The sequence below is a fragment of the Rhipicephalus microplus genome, chromosome 2, assembly GCF_043290135.1.
Source record: "Rhipicephalus microplus isolate Deutch F79 chromosome 2, USDA_Rmic, whole genome shotgun sequence".
NCBI classification, from domain to species: Eukaryota; Metazoa; Arthropoda; class Arachnida; order Ixodida; family Ixodidae; genus Rhipicephalus; species Rhipicephalus microplus.
This window is the reverse complement of record NC_134701.1, coordinates 52,384,225-52,408,212: the sequence shown is the minus strand read 5'-3', so window position 1 is coordinate 52,408,212 and position 23,988 is coordinate 52,384,225. Positions and strand designations below refer to the sequence as shown.

General features: G+C 43.5%; 1 protein-coding gene across 4 annotated transcripts in view; it reads right to left on the bottom strand.

Annotated features, from left to right (window-relative positions):
• Positions 1-23,988, bottom strand: part of Liprin-beta (liprin-beta 1) — a 216,149-nt gene that overhangs the window by 75,112 nt on the left and 117,049 nt on the right. For all 4 annotated transcript variants that reach the window (XM_037422165.2, XM_075886466.1, XM_075886464.1 and 1 more), the window contains 3 exons: positions 18,165-18,276; positions 11,980-12,102; positions 7,510-7,657 (listed from right to left, as the gene is read on the bottom strand). In XM_037422165.2, the coding sequence (XP_037278062.1) occupies positions 7,510-7,657; positions 11,980-12,102; positions 18,165-18,276 (383 nt within the window). The remainder of the gene's footprint in view (positions 1-7,509; positions 7,658-11,979; positions 12,103-18,164; positions 18,277-23,988) is intronic.

Here is a 23,988-nt window from a genome sequence, read left to right as displayed (position 1 = left end):
AGTTGGAGCAAGCCCTTCAAACTGCTCTCGATACCACAGAAGCCTACTTAAAAAACACTGGACTTCGTTTGTCGCCCTCAAAATCAGAGTTGCTACTGTACCGGCAATCTCGCCAAGGCGTTCGTAACTTAACACCCTTAGGTGATCTACCCATAGCGCTACACGCCAAAGATGGGCAGCGAATACCCCGAGTGGACTCCATACGCATTCTCGGCCTCCTCGTCGAGGCCACTGGCTGTCATGCAAGAACAATTAAACATATCACAGCAAAAACAGAGAACATGCTCCGACTCATTCAGCGAGTCTCGGGTCGTAGACGAGGCCTTGGAGAGGCCAACCTTCTGCGCATATACCACGCGTTCCTAATGAGTCACATCAATTACGTCGCCTCTGCCCACAACTGGACGAAGGTAGAAAAGACTAAACTAAACACACTCATGCGCAAAAGCATTAAACAAGTCCTTGGTTTGCCTCAAAACACGAGCACTTCCCGTCTCGACCAACTAGGCATGCACAACGGCATCGATGAAGTGATCGAGGCCCAGACCACGGCCCAAGTGATCCGCCTCTCCTCCTCCAAGGCAGGCCGCCGACTTCTAAGCGAGGCCGGCATGTCCCCACACCCCTGCCTTGAACGCGCAGTAACCCTCCCCAGAGTTGTCCGAGCTACTTACATGGTAACCCCATTTCCGCGAAATGTCCACCCACAACACAACGAAGGCAGACGGCTGGCCCGCGCTCGCGCGATCCTAAACCGTACCGCCGCGAATCGCAACTCTACCGCATTCGTCGACGCAGCGCAATACGGTAACTCCTCCTCTTTCGCACTCGCGGTAGTAGATGGCGACGGAGCCCTACGCTCAGCCGCCTCGGTTAGGCTATCAACAAGCGCCATAGCCGAACAAGTTGCTATAGCTTTAGCGATGACCGACCCCTCACTCACTAATGTCTTCACAGACTCTCGCGCCGCCATTCGGGCTTACGAAACCGGCAACATCGCTCCAGAAGCAGCCCGCATTTTACAAACACGGAAATATACGGGCTCGCACTACCTCTCTTGGTTCCCTGCCCACATGGGCAAAGACGTTCACCCACAACAACCCAACCTCAACGAAATGGCTCATGATCGAGCACGAGAACTGACCCGCCGTGACGATCAATCAGCCACCGAAGAGCTGGGCCCAGACGTGCAGTTTAATGACCCACTACTCACCTTCCATGAAATTACCTCCCACTACCGACACAACAGAAGCCGATACCCTTTACCCCATTCAAAACTAGAACGCGCGCAAGAAGTAGCCTTTAGAATGTTACAAACGAGATCGTACCCATCACGGGGCCGACTCAGCCATTATAACTCAGACATAAATTCACAGTGCCCAGATTGCACAGAAGTGTACTGTTCACTCGCGCACATGCTCTGGCAATGTCCCGCGTTACCTCAGGGACCTCTCACCAGTGAGTCCGACTGGGAGGAGGCACTCAGGAGCCCCAATCTCCGAAACCAACTTAAGGCAGTCCAGAGGGCCCAAGAACTGGCGGAACGCCACCACGTTCCCGCCCCGACTCGGGCGTCGCCTACGGTAGCGGCTGCTAGGATGTCCCACGTGGGCACCCTGGTGGCTTAAACTCCTCAGGACCATATATTAAAGTTCTTGACTGACTGACTGAGAAATCCATATTTTCTAGACAGCAAATGCCGCTACGGTACACTAGTAACTAATGTTCTAAGTGCTTATCGCATCTTTTAAGAGCGAAAAATGCGACATGCGTTAGCCACTGGCACTGCCATCGACCTTGTCAGTACACACCTGATCATGTTCTAACAAAAGAAAAGCACCATCGCGAAAATTCACCAACCGCCGTATATTGCCGGTTATAAGACGCCTCCAATTATAATCTGCCGCCTAAGAATACTCTTTTGTGGTACTAAACAAATAAAGTTTCGCTTTGTAAAAATAAATGTCGTGGGCATCGTCTTTCCCTTGCTGCCAGAAATGTAAATGAACAGCTTGTTTTTCTTTTTTTCTTTTGCCAGAAGATCGGCTGTCTATTCACTTCCTGCATTTGTTTTCATCTTTTCAACCCATACAACATGGGTGCGTACTCGATTTGGCAACATGTTACCAAGGAACAAATAGTGCCAGTTGAGCTAGAATTTTTTGTTGTTCTATGCCTTAATTGAACCAGACCGGTAGTAGCTCAACCACTTTTGTCAATTTCTTCAGGGGCTGAATAGACAGAAGTCAAGTGCCTCACATTTACTCGAAATAGCAGCATCTACGTAGAAGCTCGAACTGCCAGACAAACGTGTTCACAGACATGTCATGCCACCGCACCTATGCTGGTCACGAAAATACCTTTTGTCCTCATGCAGGCTGCCCTACTCTGGATCACTGCATATACACCCTTGTTCTTCCGAGGCAAGGATTGCGACCTGGTCTTCCAACGAGATGTTTGGCGACAACTCACCGGCTAGGTCAATGCAAGCAATGCTGTTCCCTCAACCCCCGATCGTTACCACGTCTGGCATACAAGTGAAACGTTCTGCGCAGCCGCACCAGGGGGACTACAAATACAGCCTTCGCTACAAGCACTTGAGGCATGCCACCGCACTTATGGTGGTCACAAAAAGGCCTTTTGTCATCATGCTAGCTGCCCTAATCTGAATCACTGCATCGACGCCCTTGTTCTTTCGAGGCAAGAGTTGCGACCTGGTCTTCCAACGAGATGTTTGGCGACAACCCACCGGCTAGGTCAATGCAAGCAATGCTGTGCCCTCAACCCCCGATCATTTCCACGTCTGGCATACAAGTGAAACGTTCTGCGCAGTCGCACCGGAGGGACTACAAATACAGCCTACGCGCTACAAGCACTTGGGGCATGCCACCGCACTTATGGTGGTCACAAAAATGCCTTTCGTCACCATGCTGGCTGCCCTAATCTGGATCACTGCATTGACGCCCTTGTTCTTCAGAGGCAGTGATTGCGACCTGGCCTTCCAACGAGATGTTTGGCAACAACCTATCGGCTTGGTCAACGCAAGCAATGTCGTGCCTTAATCACTGCCTTCAACCCCCAATCATTTCCAAGTCTGGCATCCAAGTGAAACGCTCTGCGCAGCCACATCAGAGGGACTACAAATACAGCCTATGCGCTACAAGCACTTGGGGCATGCCACCTCACCTATGCTGGTCACGAAAATGGCTTTTGTCCTCATGCAGGCTGCCCTACTCTGAATTACTGCATCGACGCCCTTGTTCTTCCGAGGCAGTGGTTAAGACCTGGTCTTCCAACGAGATGTTTGGCGACAACCCACCGGCTTGGTCAACGCAAGCAATGCCGTGCCTTACCGGTGCCTTAAACCCCCGATTGTTTCCACGTCTGGCATCCAAGTGAAACGCTCTGCGCAGCCGCATCAGAGGGACTACAAGTACAGCCTACGCGCTACAAACACTTGGGGCATGCCACCGCACCTATGCTGGACACGAAAATGCCTTTCGTCCTCATGCAGGTTGGTTACTTGCCTAATTCGACCTGCATTTGCTCCGACAATGCATTTCTGCTTGCGGTGTCGTGCCTCACTAACACCATTGATTGGTACCGGATGGAAATTATTGCCAATTATTTGCTACCAGTGTATCAATGCCTATGTCGTTTACCTTCTGCTGGTATTAGCGGGGGACGTTGAATTGAATCCTGGACCGAAAGGAAATAGTACCCCTCAGCCTTCGCTTGAGTCTATCGCTATAGCCATATCGCGCATTGATAGCTCGCAAAAAACTGTGCGAAGCAAACTTGCGCTGATTCGCACTGCTCAGTCAAATGTTGAGGAATCAATTTCTAATCTTTCTTCTCGAGTCGACGCCCCCTTTAAAAAATAGCACAAATAAATCAGTTAAGTAGCCCAAGCTCTGTAGCCGACTCAACCACTGATAAACTTAACTCAGATATCAGGGTATCAGGGTAAAGTGCAACGATGCTGAGAATCGTCTAGAAGCTCGAATTCTCTGTTTTTTGGTTTTATCCATAAGCAGGATAAATCCTGGTCACAGTCTGAGTCGCGAATCCTTTCATACTGCTTGCTCTCAGGAGCTCGACATCATGATTAGAAGTGAAGATATTGAGCGAGCACACAGACTTGGACATTTTCAGTCAGAAAAAAAAAAGCCCAATAATTGTGATATTCATGAGATTCAAAGATTAAAAGGCGAATTTGTCCGTTGCTTCAAAACTAAAAAACTCGCCTTTTTCGATCCAGGAAGATTATTTCGTGCGTGTGCGCTTGGCAAGAGAGAAACTTTTTTTCATTTGGGCAACACAGTTCTACTTCCTTTAAATACCGCTTTGACAAGCTCATTATGAGCAACAAACAGTTTGTTTATGATGCTGGAACTGATTCCGTTGTCGAGCTTAGTTCATAGCGTTCACAACAGTTACCCATGTTTTTGGTACGACAGTCTTTGGGAACTACCATGCTTAAAACCCCTGCCTCAAGAGATACATCAGTATCTGTTTTACTTACTAATATATGAAGTTACTTCCCAAAAAAAGACACTGTCGAAGCTGTATTGAAACATAACGGCACTGACATTACCATATTTACTGAAACTTGGTTCACAGCTGATATACGGAATGACGAACTTTTGCAAGATAATCAATCGTTCACTTTTTTTCGGCGTGACATACTTGATCGCAGGGGAGGTGGCGTGATGGTTCTTGTTAAGGGTACCCTGATTTCTTCTTCTGTCCGAATTGTGAGTAAAAGCGAAATTCCTTGTGTGAACATTTGATTTGCTAATTGCACCACTATAATCACTGATCACTCCTTCATTGAAGACCTCAGTTGCATTCTACTTGATGTGCAGAAACAGTTTTTCAGAGCTAACCTCATAGTTTGCGGTCTATTTTAACTTTCCAGCCATCGATTGGGTCAATATCAATGCACCTTCGCGTCATTCCAGAGATTTTTTGGATCTTGTTCTTTCTTTCAATCTTGCTCAATCTGTTGAAATACCAACTCATGGTAGTAACACTCTTGATCTCGTCCTTGTGTCGAATCCTGAGCTGACCCAATCATAATCATCTACTGATCGTCTTAGTGACCATAATTTAGTAATTTTCAGCCTTGCAATTTCAATTCTTTCACGACAGCGTTCAGTAAAGTACATTTGTGACTGCAATAAAGCAGACTTTTTCAGAACCAATGAAGAAATGGCAGTATTTTGTCAACACTTTGAACAATCGGCTCCTTACAGGTTTGTAGATGAAAATTGGTCTGTATATAAAAAAATTATCTTGTTAATATAATCATATGTACCTTTAGTTTGCATTCATGATGATGCCGGGAAACCATGGTTTACAAATTCATTAGGAAAGATTGTTCAACAATAAAAAGCGACCATTCAGGGAAGCGAAGCGCTCCTTTTCTGCAACTAAACGGGAAAAATACTTCGAATGTCTGAATGAATATACTAAACAGCTGAAGAGCACTAAACGGCGCTTCACACAGACTTATTTGACATCCTCCGAACTAATCCAAAAAGGTTTTGGACTTTATTAACTCCCTACCACAGTGTCTCGCCCCCATAAGATCTCTTTAGTAAATCAAGATGGTTCTGTCATTCCGAAGGATTTTCGTTCTAACGTTATGAATGCCTACTTCACCTCAGCTTTCACCCACGAAGCGGTTGAAAGTATTCCTGTACCACATGATCCAAATTTTTCTCAAATGCTTCCAGTTAGTATTACGGCAGAAGTAATCTGTAAGTTGATTGACAACTTACAGATATCTAGTGCCACTGGACCTGACAATATATCTGCTAAAATTCTTAAAGGTACAAAACTACTGTCTAGTCACGTCCTACAAATAATTTTCACAAAATCTATTTCCAGTAGCGAAAGCACGTCCGAGTGGAAGGTTAGCAGAGTTGTACCCGTCTACAAGGCAGGAAGCCACTCTGATGCATCTAACTACTGTTCTATCTCACTAACATGTATTGCATGTTAACCTGTTGAGCATTTTTGCTACTTTCACCTGGCAAAGCACCTGAACTAAAATTCATTTTTCTTTCAAAACCAACACAGATTTCAATTTGGCTATTCGTGTGAATCTCAACTTGTCGAATTCACGACTGACTTGGACTTAAACCTAGACTCATCTTTTGTGACCGATGTCATTTACATCTATTTTTCTAAGGCGTTTGACTGCGTTCCTCACCGGCGTCTCAAGACTAAACTTTCTTGCCTTTCAATCGATCCCCTGATATTGTCATAGATTCACTGCTTTTTAACTTATCGCTCCCATTACACCGTCATTGAAGACCATCCACCTGTAGCTACAAATGTTGTCTTCGGAGTCCCACAGGGCTACGTTCTTGGCCCGTTTCTGTTCCTAATCTTCATCAATGACCTTCCTGCTCAAATTTAATCAACCATCCATTTGTTTGCGGATAACTGCGTTCTGTACCGACGTATCTCCACTACTAACGATCAGGCGTTACTGCAGGATGATTTAACCTTAATCCAAAACTGGTGCTCGACCTGGCTCATGCAGTTGAATGTATCGAAATGTAAGTTTATGCACGTCACCCGTAAGAAACATCACCTACACTTCCTATACACGATAAACAACTTCATGCTAGCACAGGTGAAATTTTATAGGTATGTCGGCGTAGAAATCACAAACATTTTAAGTTGGTCTTAACACATCACATCACTTTCTGCAAGCGTTTCCAGTTCATAAGGTTTCATCAGACGGTCACTTATATTTGCATCACCCACAGTTAGACAAATGGCTTACAAAACCTTCATACGCACCAAACTTGAATATGCGTCACCTATCTGGAACACCCATCAAGAGTACTTAATTCAGGAGTTAGAGGCAATACAAAACCGAGCTATTCGTTTTATAAGTTCAAAATATGATCTTAGACTAAGTGTCACTAGCATAAAAACTTCGATTGGTCTAAACTTCCCCTGGCATCCCTTTGCAAAATAGCAAGTCTTTGACTTTTTCATAAGCTGTATTATAACTTCCCTTAGCTACGCGCGAGCCTAATTATACCTCCCATGAAATATCACGACGTCTCTTTGATTGTCACAGTGTTCAACGCATCCACGGTTCGACTAACGCCTTTAACAAATCATTTCTATCGACTGCCATATCATATTGGAATGCACTTCCCGACGATATTGTTACTGAAAGAAAGTATGTTAAATTTAAAGATTTCTTGTTGCCACATAACTGTCAGCAGGCCGAATAGCAGCCCTGTTATTTGCAAGTTTATTTGCCTCCTACTTTTCTTATTTTCTTCTTTTTAATTCTTTCTTCTTGTTTTTTCTTGTGCTTCTGCTTTGTTTTTCCTAGCAGTATTTATGCCTCCTTGTGTGTGACCGGGAGTTACTTATTATTACACCCCCCCCCACCTTATGTAATGCCCCATGAGGAGCACTTAAGGGTAAAAAATAAATGAAGATGATGACATGTGTGGCGAGAGAGTGCCGTACCTTCTCAAGTTCGGAGGCTGTGACCTTGAGGAGGCGGCTCCCATCTCGCAGGAAGGGCTTGCTGCTGTCCCCGTATACAGCCAGGCCGAGCCGCTCCAGCCATTGGGCTATCATGTCGGGACCCCACTCACTTACGGGCTTGTCCGTGCTGCAACAGCAGGTAGACCGATGACTCAATCAATCCATCCACATACACCGAGATTTGTCAAGGAGCGGTAGTGCACAAAACTAAGAACGACTTTTCAGCATCAATGAGACTAGAACACAGGGATAACAAAAGGAAGTCTCAGAAACCTCAGTCATGAGCCGCAAAATGCAAGCTGATCATAAACCAAAGGCTCAAGAGTGGTCGTATTGATAAAGCACGACTATAGATGGTATAGTGCAACCAACCAATGGTACACATAAAAGATACACACAAAAGAGCCCTCTGCTGTGGATGTATCTTTCCTCTGTCCCGTCACTGAGTTGTGCTATGCAACCTACAACGACAAACCTATACAATCTGCCCAATCTTCCGAGCACAATTCAGATGCAGTCCAATCAAACAGTATGTTCCTGATAAAGCATCGGCCATTAAGCTTCCTTGCCTGTTGCTTTAATTAAGCTGTGTCCAACAACAAAAAGAAAACAAGCCATTGAGCAATGCCCCCTCTTTTGTGCATTCACAGCAAGGGTCTCATTCCTGCAGACCTTGGGCACTATACAAGGGCTTATCCGTCGGCTTCTAGCTCGTAATAAGAGCATGCGCTACGTGGTGCCAATGGCCAACAAAAAGACTAATCCAAACTCAGCGGCACGGCTGCAAGCGGTGCTGGCTAGCACTGCCGTGATTACACAAACATAAATGACCAATGGGAAAGCAACTGCCACTGCAGCTACTCAATTAGTAGAGCACCACATGAGCCACCCAATGGTTCAATCCCTACCTGGGGGCAAATCCATGTTTTAATCCAGTTTAATTGCTTTCAATTTAGTCACAGTTACTATAGTACTACATGCAACGCCCTGTATGCCTCCCTTAGCATCATTTTCTGATGGCTCATTAGGCTGCGCCAAGTACTTGCAGAATCTTGAGACTAGCTAGCCCAGCTGCAGAGAGGAGAGAACTATCTTTTACAACTGACGTCTGAACATAGACTTGACATCTGGTGAGCAATGGCGTGTATACTTGTGCAATGAGCGACACCTGTGTATAAGCCGCACAGAAAACTCTGTTAAAAATGAAAGCCTATATACAGGCTATATACAGGACACCATACTATATACAGCTATATACAGCTATATACAGGACCCCGTATTTACTCGTGTAATGAACGCACCTTTTTTCTAGAAAAATAGAAGCAAAGTTTGGGATGCGGTTATTATGCAGGACAAATTTTATGAAAAGTTTTTTAGTATGAGCAAAAAATGCAGTATACCGTGTTTACGAGATTCTAAGCACCCCCCCCCTCCCCGTTTTCACTATAAATATTTTGAAAAAAAGTTTGCTTGCGAATCTAAGCACCCCTCCCATTTTTTTTCTCCTTTCTGCGAACATGGCGCAGTCAAGGCCACCAAGCGCGCCCTCTCGTCGCTAATCTCGGAAGCCGCCATGCCGTATGTTGCTAGGTTTACACTAGAGATGGAGGCACAAGAGTCGACGGCCAATCCAATCCGCGAGTCCGGACAGGTTGCGCTGGCGGTTGGCGTGCGCACGTTTCTTTATAAATTTTTTTGATAGCCGTGACAACATTCAGAGTGAGCGGGCATTCTACAACTTGTAGTTTAAGCGAGCTGCAATCGCGTTTGCTGAGTACAATGGCAACCACAGTGCTGCTGTAGAAATCGGCATGGACTGAGCCTGTATCACCAGGTGGAGGAAGCAGCGGGACCAGATTCTCAAGGACGCCTGGACTCGCAAGAAGTTCACGGGACCGCGCAAGGGCCGACACCTGGAACTCGAAGAAGAAGTCTGCAAGTTTGTTTGCAGCAAAAGAAACAGGGGCTTCGCTGTTACTGCCGATACCCTTCAGACGAAGGCGATGGAGATCGCGAGGAGAATGGAGATTCCCCAAGCCGTGTTCTGTCCTAGCCGTGCCTGGGTGGAGTGCACAATGTGAAGGAATAGATTTTCTTTGAGACGCAGAACCACGATATGCCAAAAGCTGCCAAGCAATTTCAATAACAAACTCGTTGCTTTTCAGCAACATGTACTGAATCTTCGCAGACTCAACAGCTACGATTTTGGCCAGATCGGCAACGTAGTGAGATGCCCGTTTTTTTCAATATGCCGAGAGCAAGCACCGTTAAAGAGAGAGGAGCCCGGGAAGTGAGGCTGAAGATGACAGAGTACGAGAAGCACCGTGTCACAGTTATGCTCTGCATTACAACTGACGGCCGCAAGCTTCTGCTCTACATAATTCTGAAGGGAAAAAAATATGCCAAAAAATGAGTGTTTTCCGAAGGATGTCATCGTCCGAGTCCATGAGAAAGAATGGATGACAGCCAAGTTAATGAAAGATTGCATTCCGGTGGCATGGCAGCAACACTCTGGGGCACTGCCTGGGGAACTTCAGGTACGCAGTCTATGCTTATCCTAGATGCTTTTCGCGGCCATCTCACACCGAGTGTGAAGACCGAGCTGCTAAAGAGCAACTGCGACTTGGTCGTGATTCCAGGAGGAATGACACCAGTGCTGCAACCCCTGGACGTCTTGGTAAACAAGTCATTCAAGGCCCTCCTTCGACATGAGTACAAAGAGTGGATCTAAAAGCCCGACCAAAAACGTTTAAACGCATATGGGAAAGTTGCAGAAAGCGTCCCCATCCACCATGTCAACATAGATTTCAAACGCATCGAAACAAATCAAAGTCGACGTCGCAAAGTCGTTTAAGAAATGTTGCATCACGAAGAACTTGAACTGCACTGAAGACGATCTGTTGTGGGACATAGAAAGTGATGGCTCGAATGATGCGACAGACTCGAGGGGTGCGACGGACATGAGCGGCAGTGATAGTGACTGACGTCATCACAAGTGGTGGGTTGACTGTGTGAACCTATTTTTCTTTTCATTTCTTTTTTAAATTCAAATACGATTTCTCATGTCAACCTCGTTGATATGTTGTTGCAAAAGGGGGTGAAGCTGTGCGGTCATTTTTCAATTTTTCGAATCTAAGCACCCCCCTAACGTTTATATCGCGATCGTGAAAGAAAGGGGGTGCTTAGAATAGAGTAAATATGGTGATACAAAAAAAAAGCTTTTAGCATTTGACATACGCCTACAATGTTTGGAAACAGCTTCATTGTTGCAATTTACTCATCTTTAGTGGTTGGTTGCGCTATCTTCTGCAAGCTGTCCCCGCGTCCCCCGCACACACCATAAAAGTGTTTTGCAGCTATCTTTTCTCGCAATTGTTTAACTGCAAGTGTGGTATCTGCTGTGATCTCGAGGGGCGCCCATAAGCATGCACTACGATACTACGACGCACTTTGCCAACTTCGTGGCAACATCGCACGACGACTGCGATGAACCCGTCCACATTGTAGCAAATAACCACCATTGTAGCAAGTGATCCCCGAAGCATCAAAACAAACCGTCGATAACAAGATTAACGACAAAATACAACTGTCGCCTCGCTTCCACATGAGAAGTTTCTGTATGCCCAGAGACCAAGCAAAGCGAGAATTAAGAATGCTCCCATACTGGGGAAATCGTCACAATCTTTTCTGGATGACAAGCAATTTTTTCTGATTGTCCATAAACCTGCGATGCGTATGTGACGAATAACCTTTAGCGAAAGCAAATGCTGTTGTCGTCGCTTGAAAATCGCATGCATGTCGTTGAGCCTTAAAGTTTCGTATTTGCAGGAAGCAACCTTCAATTGGCGTGGGCAGTTTTGTGACCTTCGCTCGCTGAGTGTTTATCAGCTGCAAAGTCTCTTCACTTGCACTGTTCATGAACCCTGTTGTCGCGCACAGATAAAAAAGACGGGGCCATGCAAGGCGAAGGGACTGCAAAGTTACATTATGCAAATTATGTAACTCGCACCTTCCTTTAAAGCAAGAAATGTCAGGTGTTTCATGAACTAGAAAAACTATTCTTTCCGGCATTATACAATGACGTGCCTCCAAGTGAGGAGAAAAAAAATAAAAGAAAAAAAAACATCCATGATTAGTTTTTCTTAAGCTCCTCCAAGTACAAACGAGTAATGCAGTACTTCCAGAAATGAAAAAAAATTTCTGATCTTGTTCTCCGTGTAATGGCCAAACCCACACCTTTCACTCTAAATTGTGCATAGAAACCCGTGGCCATTACATGAGCACATATGATAATGCCTTCACACTGGGGAACATTTCTGTGGATATCTTCAGTTTGTTGCCTTAACTTGCATGAAGAAAATCTTGGGAGGCGTAGCCTACAGATGAGAGACTGAAGAGGCCATTTCTTCTGCACCTCTCGACATGAAGTCTAACCTCAGGAACACTCACAAGCAGTGGTTGTTCTGCATGGTGACCGGTGTCCAGCCCAGTCGTGGCCCTGCAGTTGCTCGCAGTCCTCCCCGCTGGAAGCTGTCCGACACGTCCATGGTGTGCGAGTTGCTGCGCCTCAACCTGTACATCGACAAAAGCCACAATGCATACTAGCAACTCAAGAAAGGAAGAAACTGACTCAAATCCAGTCCACACAGCACTCACATACACTGCCCCTTAAGATAAGCACAACAAGATAGGCAGCAAAGCTTAAGTGACCCTGCCTCAAGATTCCATGCAAAGTTTTATTTCATTTATAAAGGTTTTTGATTGGCCTAGATGGTGAAGATCCATAATAAGTAATTACAGAGTGCTCTGACATGCAGACAAACAAGACGCACGCGGACAAGCTGACTTGAAAGTGAATGTTTTTTCGATGGAACACACATGTATACGCAATTGCCATGTGCGAGTACATGCAGCCGAAAACTACCGTTGACAATGATAACATGTAATCATAAGTAAAATAAAGAAGTTATCAATGAATCTGAATACCTTCACAAATTTACGATCCGGTGAGCTTAAAAGCCACAATCTCGTCAAGATATAACAGTACCAAATCTCAGGTAGTCTTTTCCTGTGTCATGCACACATTTCTCAACATTGAGTGACATAAATGTGTTATTATTGGGCCATTCTAAGCCGAAATTCTACATGTTTCTTGAAGTCTTAAACTTGTCCTGCTTACTTTTTTTTCTACCACCAAAATTTTCCTGCCGATATTTATGAGAGTCTGTAGTTTTCTACCGGCTGAGCCAACTTTTATTATAACCTGTTCAGTTTAAAAACTTGGCTGCGTTGGGCGACGTCACTGCAGTGGTGACTGGAAGTGGGGCTGTTGTCACAACAGGCTTCAGCCAGTCTAGCAACGTGCACTGGATAGTGTGCGTTTGGCTAGTTTGGCTGCAGTTGCGCTGCGTCTGCGTTTTATAGTACGCAAATGAAGAGATTTGGTGTGCTGTTGTGTTCTATGTAGCGTGGATGTTTGTTCATCTGAAATGCCGACTTGTTTTGTGCCTGAATGCCAATCGGTTAGAGCACTAACAAGTGGCCGAGACATTTCTGGCCTCCACGTGATTCGGCTATGCGTGCAGCGTGGGTTCCCACTATTTCTCGTCTTTACAAAAGACTGTTGCATAATTTGCGAGTTTGCAGTGTGCATTTTTATACCGAGAACACCTTGAAGACCTACAGCCACGTTGTCCGTGAAAAAAGATGTCAAAAACGCTCAGGATAATGAAGTGGAGTCTTGCACGGGAAAGTCTGCCGAAAGGTTTTCCTAACCTCCCATGGTATCTTTGAAGCTGCAAAAAATATTCCTGACCGAGGAAGGATGGTTGAAAAAAAATGTTTGGAAGTTTGTTAAATCACCACGCAATCCTGACAACTGTGTGGATATGGTAAGTGGTGCACTCACTTTGAGTGATATCAAAAGTGTTCATTTGCCGTCTGCTAGTTGGCAGTCATTTCATAGACTTTTGAGCATTAAGGACGGAAGAGCATGTACTAGTCAATGAAAAATGCATCATGGCTGCTTAAAACTTGTCAGAGAGTGCTAGTGCGCATAGGCGTGTCACAAAGACATTTAAATTTTATGCTATCACCCACACCTGACAGACATTCCTACCAATGTATTAAACCTAGTCATTCTCGTCATTTCATTTTCAAGCAATTCAATATTTGCACGGATAACAGCTGCATGCACAATTCACTCGCTCTTCGTCGTCTGCTACAAATGCTACGAAGACCGTCTTGCAGATGCAGCTCCACCTGGACTAGAAGTAAGTTTTGTGATCCTTTCAGAGCAGGGAAGTTTGGCAACTGAAGAGGTTCTATAAATGTTGGACTAAGCTAGAGGGCATAAAACAACAACTTTCTGAAAATACGTTATAGGAATGCACTCAATAAAAGGGTATTTGTAGCAATTAATGAAGTGGTGTAACTGTAAAAGTAATGACTAACTCACATACATCAATTCTTCATGGCCTTGGTGTACGAGCAAAACTAAACAAGTTGCCAAATATGATATTTTTTTCCCGAAAACATGGCAAGCTCAGAGGGCACAAATAAAGTATGTGCTGGTGGCCTGTTTGAAATGCTACAAATAAAGTATGTGCTGGTGGCCTGTTTGAAATGCTACAAAATAAAAATAACTTAGGCACTGAAAGTGCAGCAGATTGTGTTAAGAAAATTGCAAAATCCACTGTTTTTTTTTTTTTGAAGAGACCTCTGTATCCAGCATTAGAACACTCCATTTGGTAGTCGGATTCAAATTGTGCACAATATCCCATTGTGCACAAGCTTCATGTATTACCTAAACATCAGCGAAGTTACCTTACTACAGAGTATTACTTTTTAAACTTGATAAATACTTTTTAAAAATTATGTATCTTCCCCAGCTTCTGACCTACGAAACTCAAGCCACCCTTATTAAAGGATACAAGAATTTAAAAAACTTTGGGATTGTTGCTCGAAATAAAAGAACCATGCCAAGAAACCTAGGCCGACTACTGTGGTGCTTGGAAATGCATCGAATATATTGTTATCACCGCTATGTTACAAAGAAACTTTTGGTTTAGATATCAAGGGGGTGACTACTACTCAGTGACATGTCAGAGCAATGTGACGTCATGTGAAGATAGCAACCGGCGACATATTAGCGAGATATCCGTCGTCTGCTTATGGTGCACATAAACAACACTGAATGAATTGTAGTCCAGTGACACGGACAGCGATTTCTATGACTTTAGCTGTGCACAGGACAAACAGCTTAGAAATTAAAGAACTGTCTTCACTTGAGTTGAGTTTGAGTTTGAGTTTATTCAACCACGTGACAAGTACACGAAAATACACTGTATACGTGGTTTGTGCGAAGGAAAAAAAACTGCATTTCACAACTTGACTGGCCCCTTCACCCAGAAAAAAAAATCTAAACTACAAATTTACAAAAAATTACAAAAATTACAGGCAGCAGAAAGCGACAATACAAAAAGAAACACGCATGTGGCCCATGACAGCAAATAATAGAATGACAACTCTAAAATACATACAAAAATATTCATAACAAAGCAATGCATGAAAGAATAAAAACTGAATAACCATTAGAGAAATCACCCAACATTCATTTACAACACAATCAGCACATGCGATTTAACATTTCAGTTTTAGACAATATACGCAGATTATCAGTTGTTAGTTTTCATTTGTTCATCACACTTGGAAAGCGGTAACGTAGTGTCTCAAATCCATAGCTTGTGCGAGGACAAGGTACGTGCCAAGTTTCCGTACACCGAGTAACGCGACTGGCAGGATTTGGTTGCAAGGTGGCCAAGGTGCATAAAAAGATACTTCCTCTGCGTATTTCTGATTTAAAAGCTGACAAAAGCTGGTATTCGTAATAACAGGTAATTCTTAAAATTCTATATTTTGCAAATATTGAAGCAGTGTGTGCGTTATAGGATACACGTTCAATGCACCGCAAGGCCTTTTTTTGTAACACGACCAGGTTCTTTAGAGATGCTTTAGAGCCTGTAGACCAGACCAGATGACAATAGTGTAAATGTGAAAAAAAAAGAGCATTGTACACTAATATTTTTTGTTTCACAGGTAGTATGTTCTGGCATCGACGCAACACACCTAGAACTTTACAAAGTTTGTGACTAATGTGTTCTGCATGGTAATTCCATGCCATGTGTTCGTGAAAATGGACACCGAGAGTTTTAACTGTTTGACAAAGTTTAACTTCAACGTTATTAACTATTAGCTTGTGAAACGTTTCAAATGACCTGGCTTTCGCACGGAACAGTACAGCTATGCTTTTAGAGCAATTAATGTGTAGAGAATTTGCCACAGTCCAGGCATATATTTTATTTAGTATTTCATTAGCAAAAACAATGAGGTCATCAGCCGTTTCCCCAGAAAAAAATATACTAGTATCGTCCGCGTAGATTACATATTCTACAGAGCTGTCAATACGTACAATATCGTTGATAAAAATATTAAATAATAGGGGTCCCAAAATGCTACCTTGAGGTGCGCCATTCTTAACGTTCATGGATGATGATAGCTCTCGATTGATTGATACACATTGTTTCCTATTAGATAAGTAGCTTTTTATTAAATCTAAAACGGTACCGCGAACTCCATAACAGTGAAGTTTTTCTAGCAAAATATCATGGTTTATTCTATCGAAAGCTTTCGAGAAATCTAAAAATATTCCTAGGGTAAGTTTTTTTGCTTCTATATTTCTTAAAATCAATTCCTTTTGGTATAGTAAAGCACTTTCGGTTGAGAGGCCTGACTGAAAACCGAACTGTGATGGCGTAATAATGTTGTGTTTATTAAAGAAATTTGATAATGGAATGAAAATAAGTTTTTCACACCCCTTAGAGAAAACTGGTAAAATCGAAATTGGTCTGTAGTTTCCTAAATTGCTTTTGTCCCCACCCTTATATATAACCGTTACTTTAGCGTTTTTCATTCTCTGAGGAAACAGCCCAGTGGTGAACACGAGATTATAAATATGTACTAAGCAGGCGCATATGAGATCTAAAATGTATATTATAGGTTCTAATTTTAAGCCATCTATGTCCTCGCTTTTACTCAGTTTGAAATGCTGAAAAACGCTGATGACTTCTTGCACGTCTGTAGGATTTGCAAACACAGAATTATTTAAAGCAGGAGGCAAATAACCTGATGAATCACAATTATGACTACTGTCAACTAGTGAGGTAAAGTACTCGTTAAATTTGTTTGCTAGTACTGCGCCCTTGTATATTTTATTTTCGATCGCCAGCTCACTAATATCATTAGACACTTGTTTGGTAGATATAATAGCACTGCCGAGCTGTTGCCTTGTTGGGATATGATCCACTGCAACAGAGCTCAGTTGCAGATGCTGATTTGTGGGGTTTAACGTCCCAAAACCACCATATGATTATGAGAGACGCCGTAGTGGAGGACTCCGGAAATTTTGACCACCTGGGGTTCTTTAACGTGCACCCAAATCTGAGAACACGGGCCTACAACATTTCCGCCTCCATCGAAAATGCAGCAGCCGCAGCCGGGATTTGAACCCGCGACCTGCGGGTCAGCAGCCGAGTACCTTAGCCACTAGACCACCGCGGCGGGGCCAGTTGCAGATGCTCAGCAACTAAAACTTCCAGATAAAATAAATATTTCATACACGTTGTGTGACTCTGGTGTGTGGATATAGTTGATGCTGCATATCAAGAAAACGAAATCATTTTCTTTTGTGATGTCTTCAAATCGTGTCAGTGCTTCCGTAAGTGTTTATTATTGATTACAGCTGAGCACCCTGCTGGAAGCCAACGAGCACTTAGGTTATGTGGCTGCATTAATCAGCTGTGTGCTTTTCAATCTGTCAACCACATACACTCCACATCAAGGCCTCATAAAATATCAAAATATTTATATATGATTTCAGAAAGAATCAACTCACACTAGGAAGAGGCCTAAGAGTTATGATGTGAATTTCAAAGATCTCATGAGACGAATAAGTTTGCTGGATCAAGTATTTAGCTACGCCGAAATTTTCATCAAACACAAGTTTGGCTGCAACATATCGTAATACTTTGATGTGCACAGAGCTGGTCTACTCCTAGTAGCTCAACAATACTCACTAGACTAGTTATGTAAAGTAGGTATATTGCTGACAACCATCCTGCATCCTCCCAACATTGTCGCAATGCTCGGCTGCAGCTATGCATTGACTGGGACTCCTGCTGGTCTAAAACTGGCATAACTACAGCTCCTTGCAACATTGTACGATGTACTACTGGCAACATCTGACCTGCTGCCACAACATAATGCCATGTATGTGACAAAGCCTATGTGTGAATAACTGTGAGAGAAGCGATCGCAGGTTTTTGGAGACACAACATATGGTGACTGTTTATCTTTGTCAACTTCAGGAAATTGCTTTTCCCTCTTTTTTTTTTACAGATCCTTTTACCCTAATGAAGGCACAGTAATGAAGAGGCATAATGCCTCTTCAGTGCTGTTCAGCTCTCCCGAGGTAGAGCTGTACCACTTACTACGGTTACTAATACCAATACTGCTACTATTACGGCCACTGCTGCCACTGCCTTCTCGAGAAAGGGTGACAAGCAGCCAAGACTCACCTGCCGAAGATCTTCTTGAGGCCGCGGCTTTTGCTGTGCTTCAGCGTGGAGGCTGCTGAGGGAGGCGAGTACAGTGGGCAGCCTGAACGTGCCACCACCAGCTCAGGCTGGGCTGCACAGGAACCTCCGTTAGCACTGATGCCCGGAGCAACAATTGTGAGCGACATGCATGGCCGAGCTGTTGCCTTTCTCTTGTCCACCACAACAATGTGGTACTGGTGTGGAAACTGAGGTGTTGTGCAACTCAGCACGAAAGTGACAGAGCGAGCATCTTTTAATTGTCATTCCAGACAAACCAAAACTATCCAAGAGAATCTGCTTGTGCCAATAAGTGTAACCAGAGACTCTCTCACGAACATGCGCACCAGAAAGCTACCTACTCTGCATGTCTCGTCTTGTGTGAGCCCTTTATAAGCAGCGCCATATCTAACAACGAATACTTTTTCAGACACTGCTCCCTGGGTTCTCATTGTGCCAGAAGAGGCGGACAATGCGTTTCGCTTGCCCATTCACCACCGTCCAGCCCGTGTTTGACATGGCCCAAGTAGAGTTCAATTGGCCATAAAGTATGACATCAACACTACTTCTGCTGCCAAGACCACTCAACACTACTGGTGATCTGGCTTGTGCGAATATTCGAATGCTTTGGATATTCGAATGAATACAACAGTTCTTGAATCCGATAAAATTTTCAACGGTGGCATCAGGGTCTTCATAACCGCACCAATCTGCTTCCGCGGTATCGACAACATAAACCTTAATATCAGCATCGATGCAGTCAGAAACAATGACGTTGTCATCTGTACCAATGAAGTCACTTTCTGTACTCCCATCCGAGGTCGCGCCTGAAAATGCTAAAAAGTAGCAAAATTCACTGAGGCACCATGCGCCATTGTAAGCTAAGATGATGCACTCGGAGTCGTCCCCTGTCCCTAAAACCCATGAGAAAACTGTGTGCGACGAAGCCTAGCTTAACGTTGTTCCAAGGAGCAGTCATTATTTTTATTACTACGAGTGACAAACTGTTTAATTCAACTCCTGATGTAGGATTCAGCAGTAACGAAGCACGAACTATTGAAGTACACAAGCTGAAAATGAAAACGCTGTCATTGATATGTGGGGTTTAACGTCCCAAAACCACTATATGATTATGAGAGACGCCGTAGTGGAGGGCTTCGGAAATTTAGACCACCTGGGGTTCTTTAACGTGCACCCAAATCTGAGCACACGGGCCTACAACATTTCCGCCTCCATCAGAAATGCAGCCGCCGCAGCCGGGATTCAAACCCGCGCCCTGCGGGTCAGCAGCCGAGTACCTTAGCCACTAGACCACCGCGGCGGGGCATGAAAACGCTGTCCAGGAACAACAAATAATAATGTACCCCACCAGTGATATCTCGACAATGGCGATAAAAAATATACCTTAGTTGCATCACATATTCAATATGCCCCACAGCTATTTGTTATGCCTATGTTTGTTACAAAGCAATGAGGTTCAACTGCACACATTTTGCACCAGCAAGTACAAACAACTGTGTTTCAAGCACAGTATGTTGCTTCAGAACCCCATTTATGCTGTGTAATTTATTTTAGCACAAGTAAATACCATATTTACTCTCGTAATAAACGCACTTTTTTTCTCGAAAAATCGGAGCAAAGCTGGGTTTGCATTTATTATGCAGGGCAAATTTTATAAAACTTTTTTGGGATGAGCAAAAAATGCAGTAATGCAAAAAAAAGTTAGGTCGCTTAGCCTTTTGCAATTGGCATACGCGTACACTGTTTGGAAACAGCTTCTTTGTAGCACTTTACTCATCTTTGGAGGTTGATAGAAGCTATATATATCTTCTGCAAGCGGTCCCCATGTCGCCCCCGCAAGCCATAAAAGCGTTTTGCAGCCATCTTTTCTCACCACCGTTTAACCGCAAGAGTGGTATCTGCTGCGATCTCAAGAGACGCCCAGAAACGTGCACTGCGACGCAACGACGCACTTTGCCAACTTTGCGGCAACGTTGCACGATGACTGGGATGATTCTGTTGTAGCAAGTAACCAACATTGCAGCAAGAGACCCCTGAAGCATCAAAACAAGCCGTTAATAACAAGATTAACGACAAAATACGGCCGCCACCTCACTTTCCAACGAGAAGTTTCTGTACCCACGGCAAACAAGTGAGGCAAGTATCAGGGGTGCTACCATGTTGCGGAAATCATCACGATCTTTTCTGTGTGACAAGCAATTTTTTCTGGAAACCTGTAACGCGATAGCTTTGAATAACCTTTAGCAACAGCAAATCCTGTTGTGGTAGCTTGAAAATCGCGTGCACGTCGTTGGACCTTAAACTTTCGTTTTTGCAGGAAATGACTGTCGGTTGGCGTGGGCAGTTTCGTGACCTTCGCTCGCTGTATGCTTATCAGCTGCGAAGTCTCTACACTTGCAGTGTTCATGAACCCCGCTGTGGCGCACAATTAAAAAATACGGGGGACGTGCTGCACACAGATAGAAAGAAAATTGGCATAATAATAAAAGAACAGAAAAGATCCAAGGGGTAAGGAGGCCCCAGGTGTCTGTTAGTGGGACTGCAGCGGATGAATGTAGAAAGTGCATTTATTACATGGAGGGACAAAAATGCAAATTCTGATGACTGAAATTAGGGGTGCGTTTATTATGCGAGTGCATTCATTACGTGAGCATTGTTCATGGTAGTACCAATTTGTTTTTACTTAAGCTTGTGGATTCACTTTGCACAGCTTACAGAGCGAATGAATACAAATCTCCAATTAGATTGGAAGGGAAAACAAAAGCCATTATTAGCCAGTGTGCTAGAAAAAGTGGCTGCCGGCAATGCATAAAAGGAAAAGTTAGCCAGCTGTTGTCGCCATAGGGCCTGATTCATGCCATGCACCCACCATGCATAACAGAGCATCAACTGTAGCATGCATTGAAGAGTAGTACTGAGAAGATGCTTTGTGGATTATGACTGTAACACTATGTATGACAATACCACAACACAAATTCTGCACACTGTTACAGACAATATGATAATTCTATATATTAGTTCCGTCCGCCGCAACATTACAGACAACATATGGCATTATTGGAATACACAGAGAATATTTCAAAAGGAGAGGGTGCATAAATTTTCTTGACATGAAAGGCTTTGTTGGCGAACTTGAGCTTTCATGTATGTATTCAGTTGTTTTCCTCAAAAAGTTAATTCCTTTCACTCCACAAAAATGTTTCACGCACTGCGATGCCCCACACAAACCTTCAGGCCGCTACTCTCATTTGCAAACAAGGTGTGCGTGTGCTGGCTGAGCACCCTTCCTGCCCTTTTTTTCATCGGCTACTTTGAATCACAATGACAAAACTGCTACTCCAATAATGTTACATTTATGAGAAGCTTCATTAAAAATGAAATTTCTTGAAAGGTAGTGCAACTCCTTCAGTTTACACATCTGCCCTTAACAGCCTACTTTCGGTGTCCTGGCTCTCATTTCCTCTTTTTGCAATTTCCTCTGAATACTGAATGGCAGTTCATTAGGCATAAAAAGGTTTCCGTTTTCTAAAGCTCTGACAAACAGCCTTACAAAGGGCAACACTAAAGCAATGTGAAGCAGCAAATGAATGATTTCATTATATCTCCGAAACTAATGCGCCAACAGGAGAGACAGACTGCACTACAATTGCACTACAATTGATCTAAGCGGTCGTACTCTTCACCATATCTCCAAAACGAAAGTGTCAACAGGAAAGACAGACAGCAGTAAAATTAAGCTAAGGGGTCTTACACAATATATGCAGCTACGACAACATATGGCATTTGTCAGCAGTTTGATATGAGCATTACTTAACACCTGAGGTGGCACCAGGAACGCAGACATTATCACTTTGCTCTTTGCTTTTCAGATAAACTGTAAATTTCACAAAAAAAAGTGTCACATCCTTAAATATGCTGCAATTTGGTGAATGTGTTACACGTAGGTGTACGTATAGTGGCATGCTTCGGTGAAACAGCTTCACTACGTCTGGTGGCATCTTAAAGTGCAAGAACTCTGTTTGATTACACTGCTCAGAATCGTTGCGCTGGTACTAACAGCAAAACCTGACGCAGTGGAGCAAAGAATTGGGAACCCGACAGTTGGTTCTCAATGCCATCTCCCGGAAAGTGATACGGCCGTCACATTTCTGGGAGATTAGCTCCGAGTTCCCATGAAACTCCTAAGAAAGAAGGGATGTCCAGGGAAGAGGAGAGCCCCAGCAGTTTTGGAGAGTGTTCCATGCTCACAGAGTAACCCCATGCCCAGTTGAGAGACGAGAATGTGCACCGAGTAATAAACACTACTCTCCTCTGGGTGCACTGGCAAGAAACCTTGAACGCAAGCGAAAAGAGTGAAGGCTACCAATGGTCCTTCTCTATTGAATTAACTGCCTCTAATAAGTACACGATTCAGAATATCAGCCCACCATGCTGACCGAAAAGCCAAACCGCTCTTCCTATTGCCACTGATGTGTTCATCTAGTAAATAATCGGCAATGACAAACAGGGCAGCTGAAATACCTGCATGACCCTTTGAGACCCCATTTTGGGAGCTGCCTAATAAAAGGCTTGCAATTAACGAAAACTTACTTTGTTGGACACTTCACAACCTCCAGAATGGCAGAGTTTAGACTTTGCAAACAAAGAATTTTTCACTAGATCTTCTGCAGTTGCCATCCTCTATGAATGCAGTGAAAACAGCAGAAATATTACTTCAGGCTTAGGGCAGCATATCAGGCTGTCAGCAAGCAAGGATTCGAATGTTTCGAATATTAAAAAAAAAACAGTATTCAAATTGGCTTCAAATTGAATTTAGATAAGTTGAAAATTTCGAATTATTCAAAACAAACAAATAGATGCGTATTATCCAGCATGTAACACCCTGTAAAAGTGGTTCATTGTAACAAAGTGGTGCTAAACCGTGAAAACACGCATCCACAAAAAATCTGCACTGCCACGGAACCCCACTTCAAGGTTAGAAGGTATCACCATCAGATTGATTGATTTTTTAAAAGCTGATTATACTGAATTATATGTCCAATGTATAGCAAATTTTAAAGCATAACTTATTTGACAGGCTATCACTTACATTCTATCGAAAGTCAAATTCAGTTTTTTTTCATTCCGTTTCTCTTGATGTACACGAAAAAAAAAAAAAATAGAGGAGGCCCAAACAAATAGTGAAACACTGTTCCCTCGACGAAAGTTCGGGCCCCACTTACAAGTCATATTCAAAGTTGTGTCCACTTTTTTTTTTATGCAAAAAATTGCATTCTTACAGGCCTTGTTTCAATTAAAAAAAAACTTCCGTAAAGGTTAGTTTCATCATGCTTCTTTATAATATGCGATATATTCTAATTTGATTAGAAATTATTCGAACTGAATCACTATTCACTTTGAGCCTAAAAATTTCCTATTTGCACCCCCCCACCCCCAAGCCTAGTTCCAACACTCTCGGGTGATGTCATCAAGCTGACAGACATGACAAGCGCTGATAGTTCAGCTCATCCTTATGAACAGGCCCACAACTTTTTTACGAGTAAGTTTAAATCCACTCTTTAGGGTACAGGAGAACAAGTTAGGAGAACAAGCAATAGCTGCCCAGATGAAAATAGGTTCCTATGGCAAAACACTGACTCTAGTTGCAATTCCGCGTTTGACTTCAAACTGTCTCATCTGGCTATGTAGTCTAGTCACTCGTCGAGTGTCTCAGAACTGTAGTTCCCATTCAACCCTTCAGGAAGTATTCCAGCACCTGTTTCATGCAAAGATATTCTGACATGTT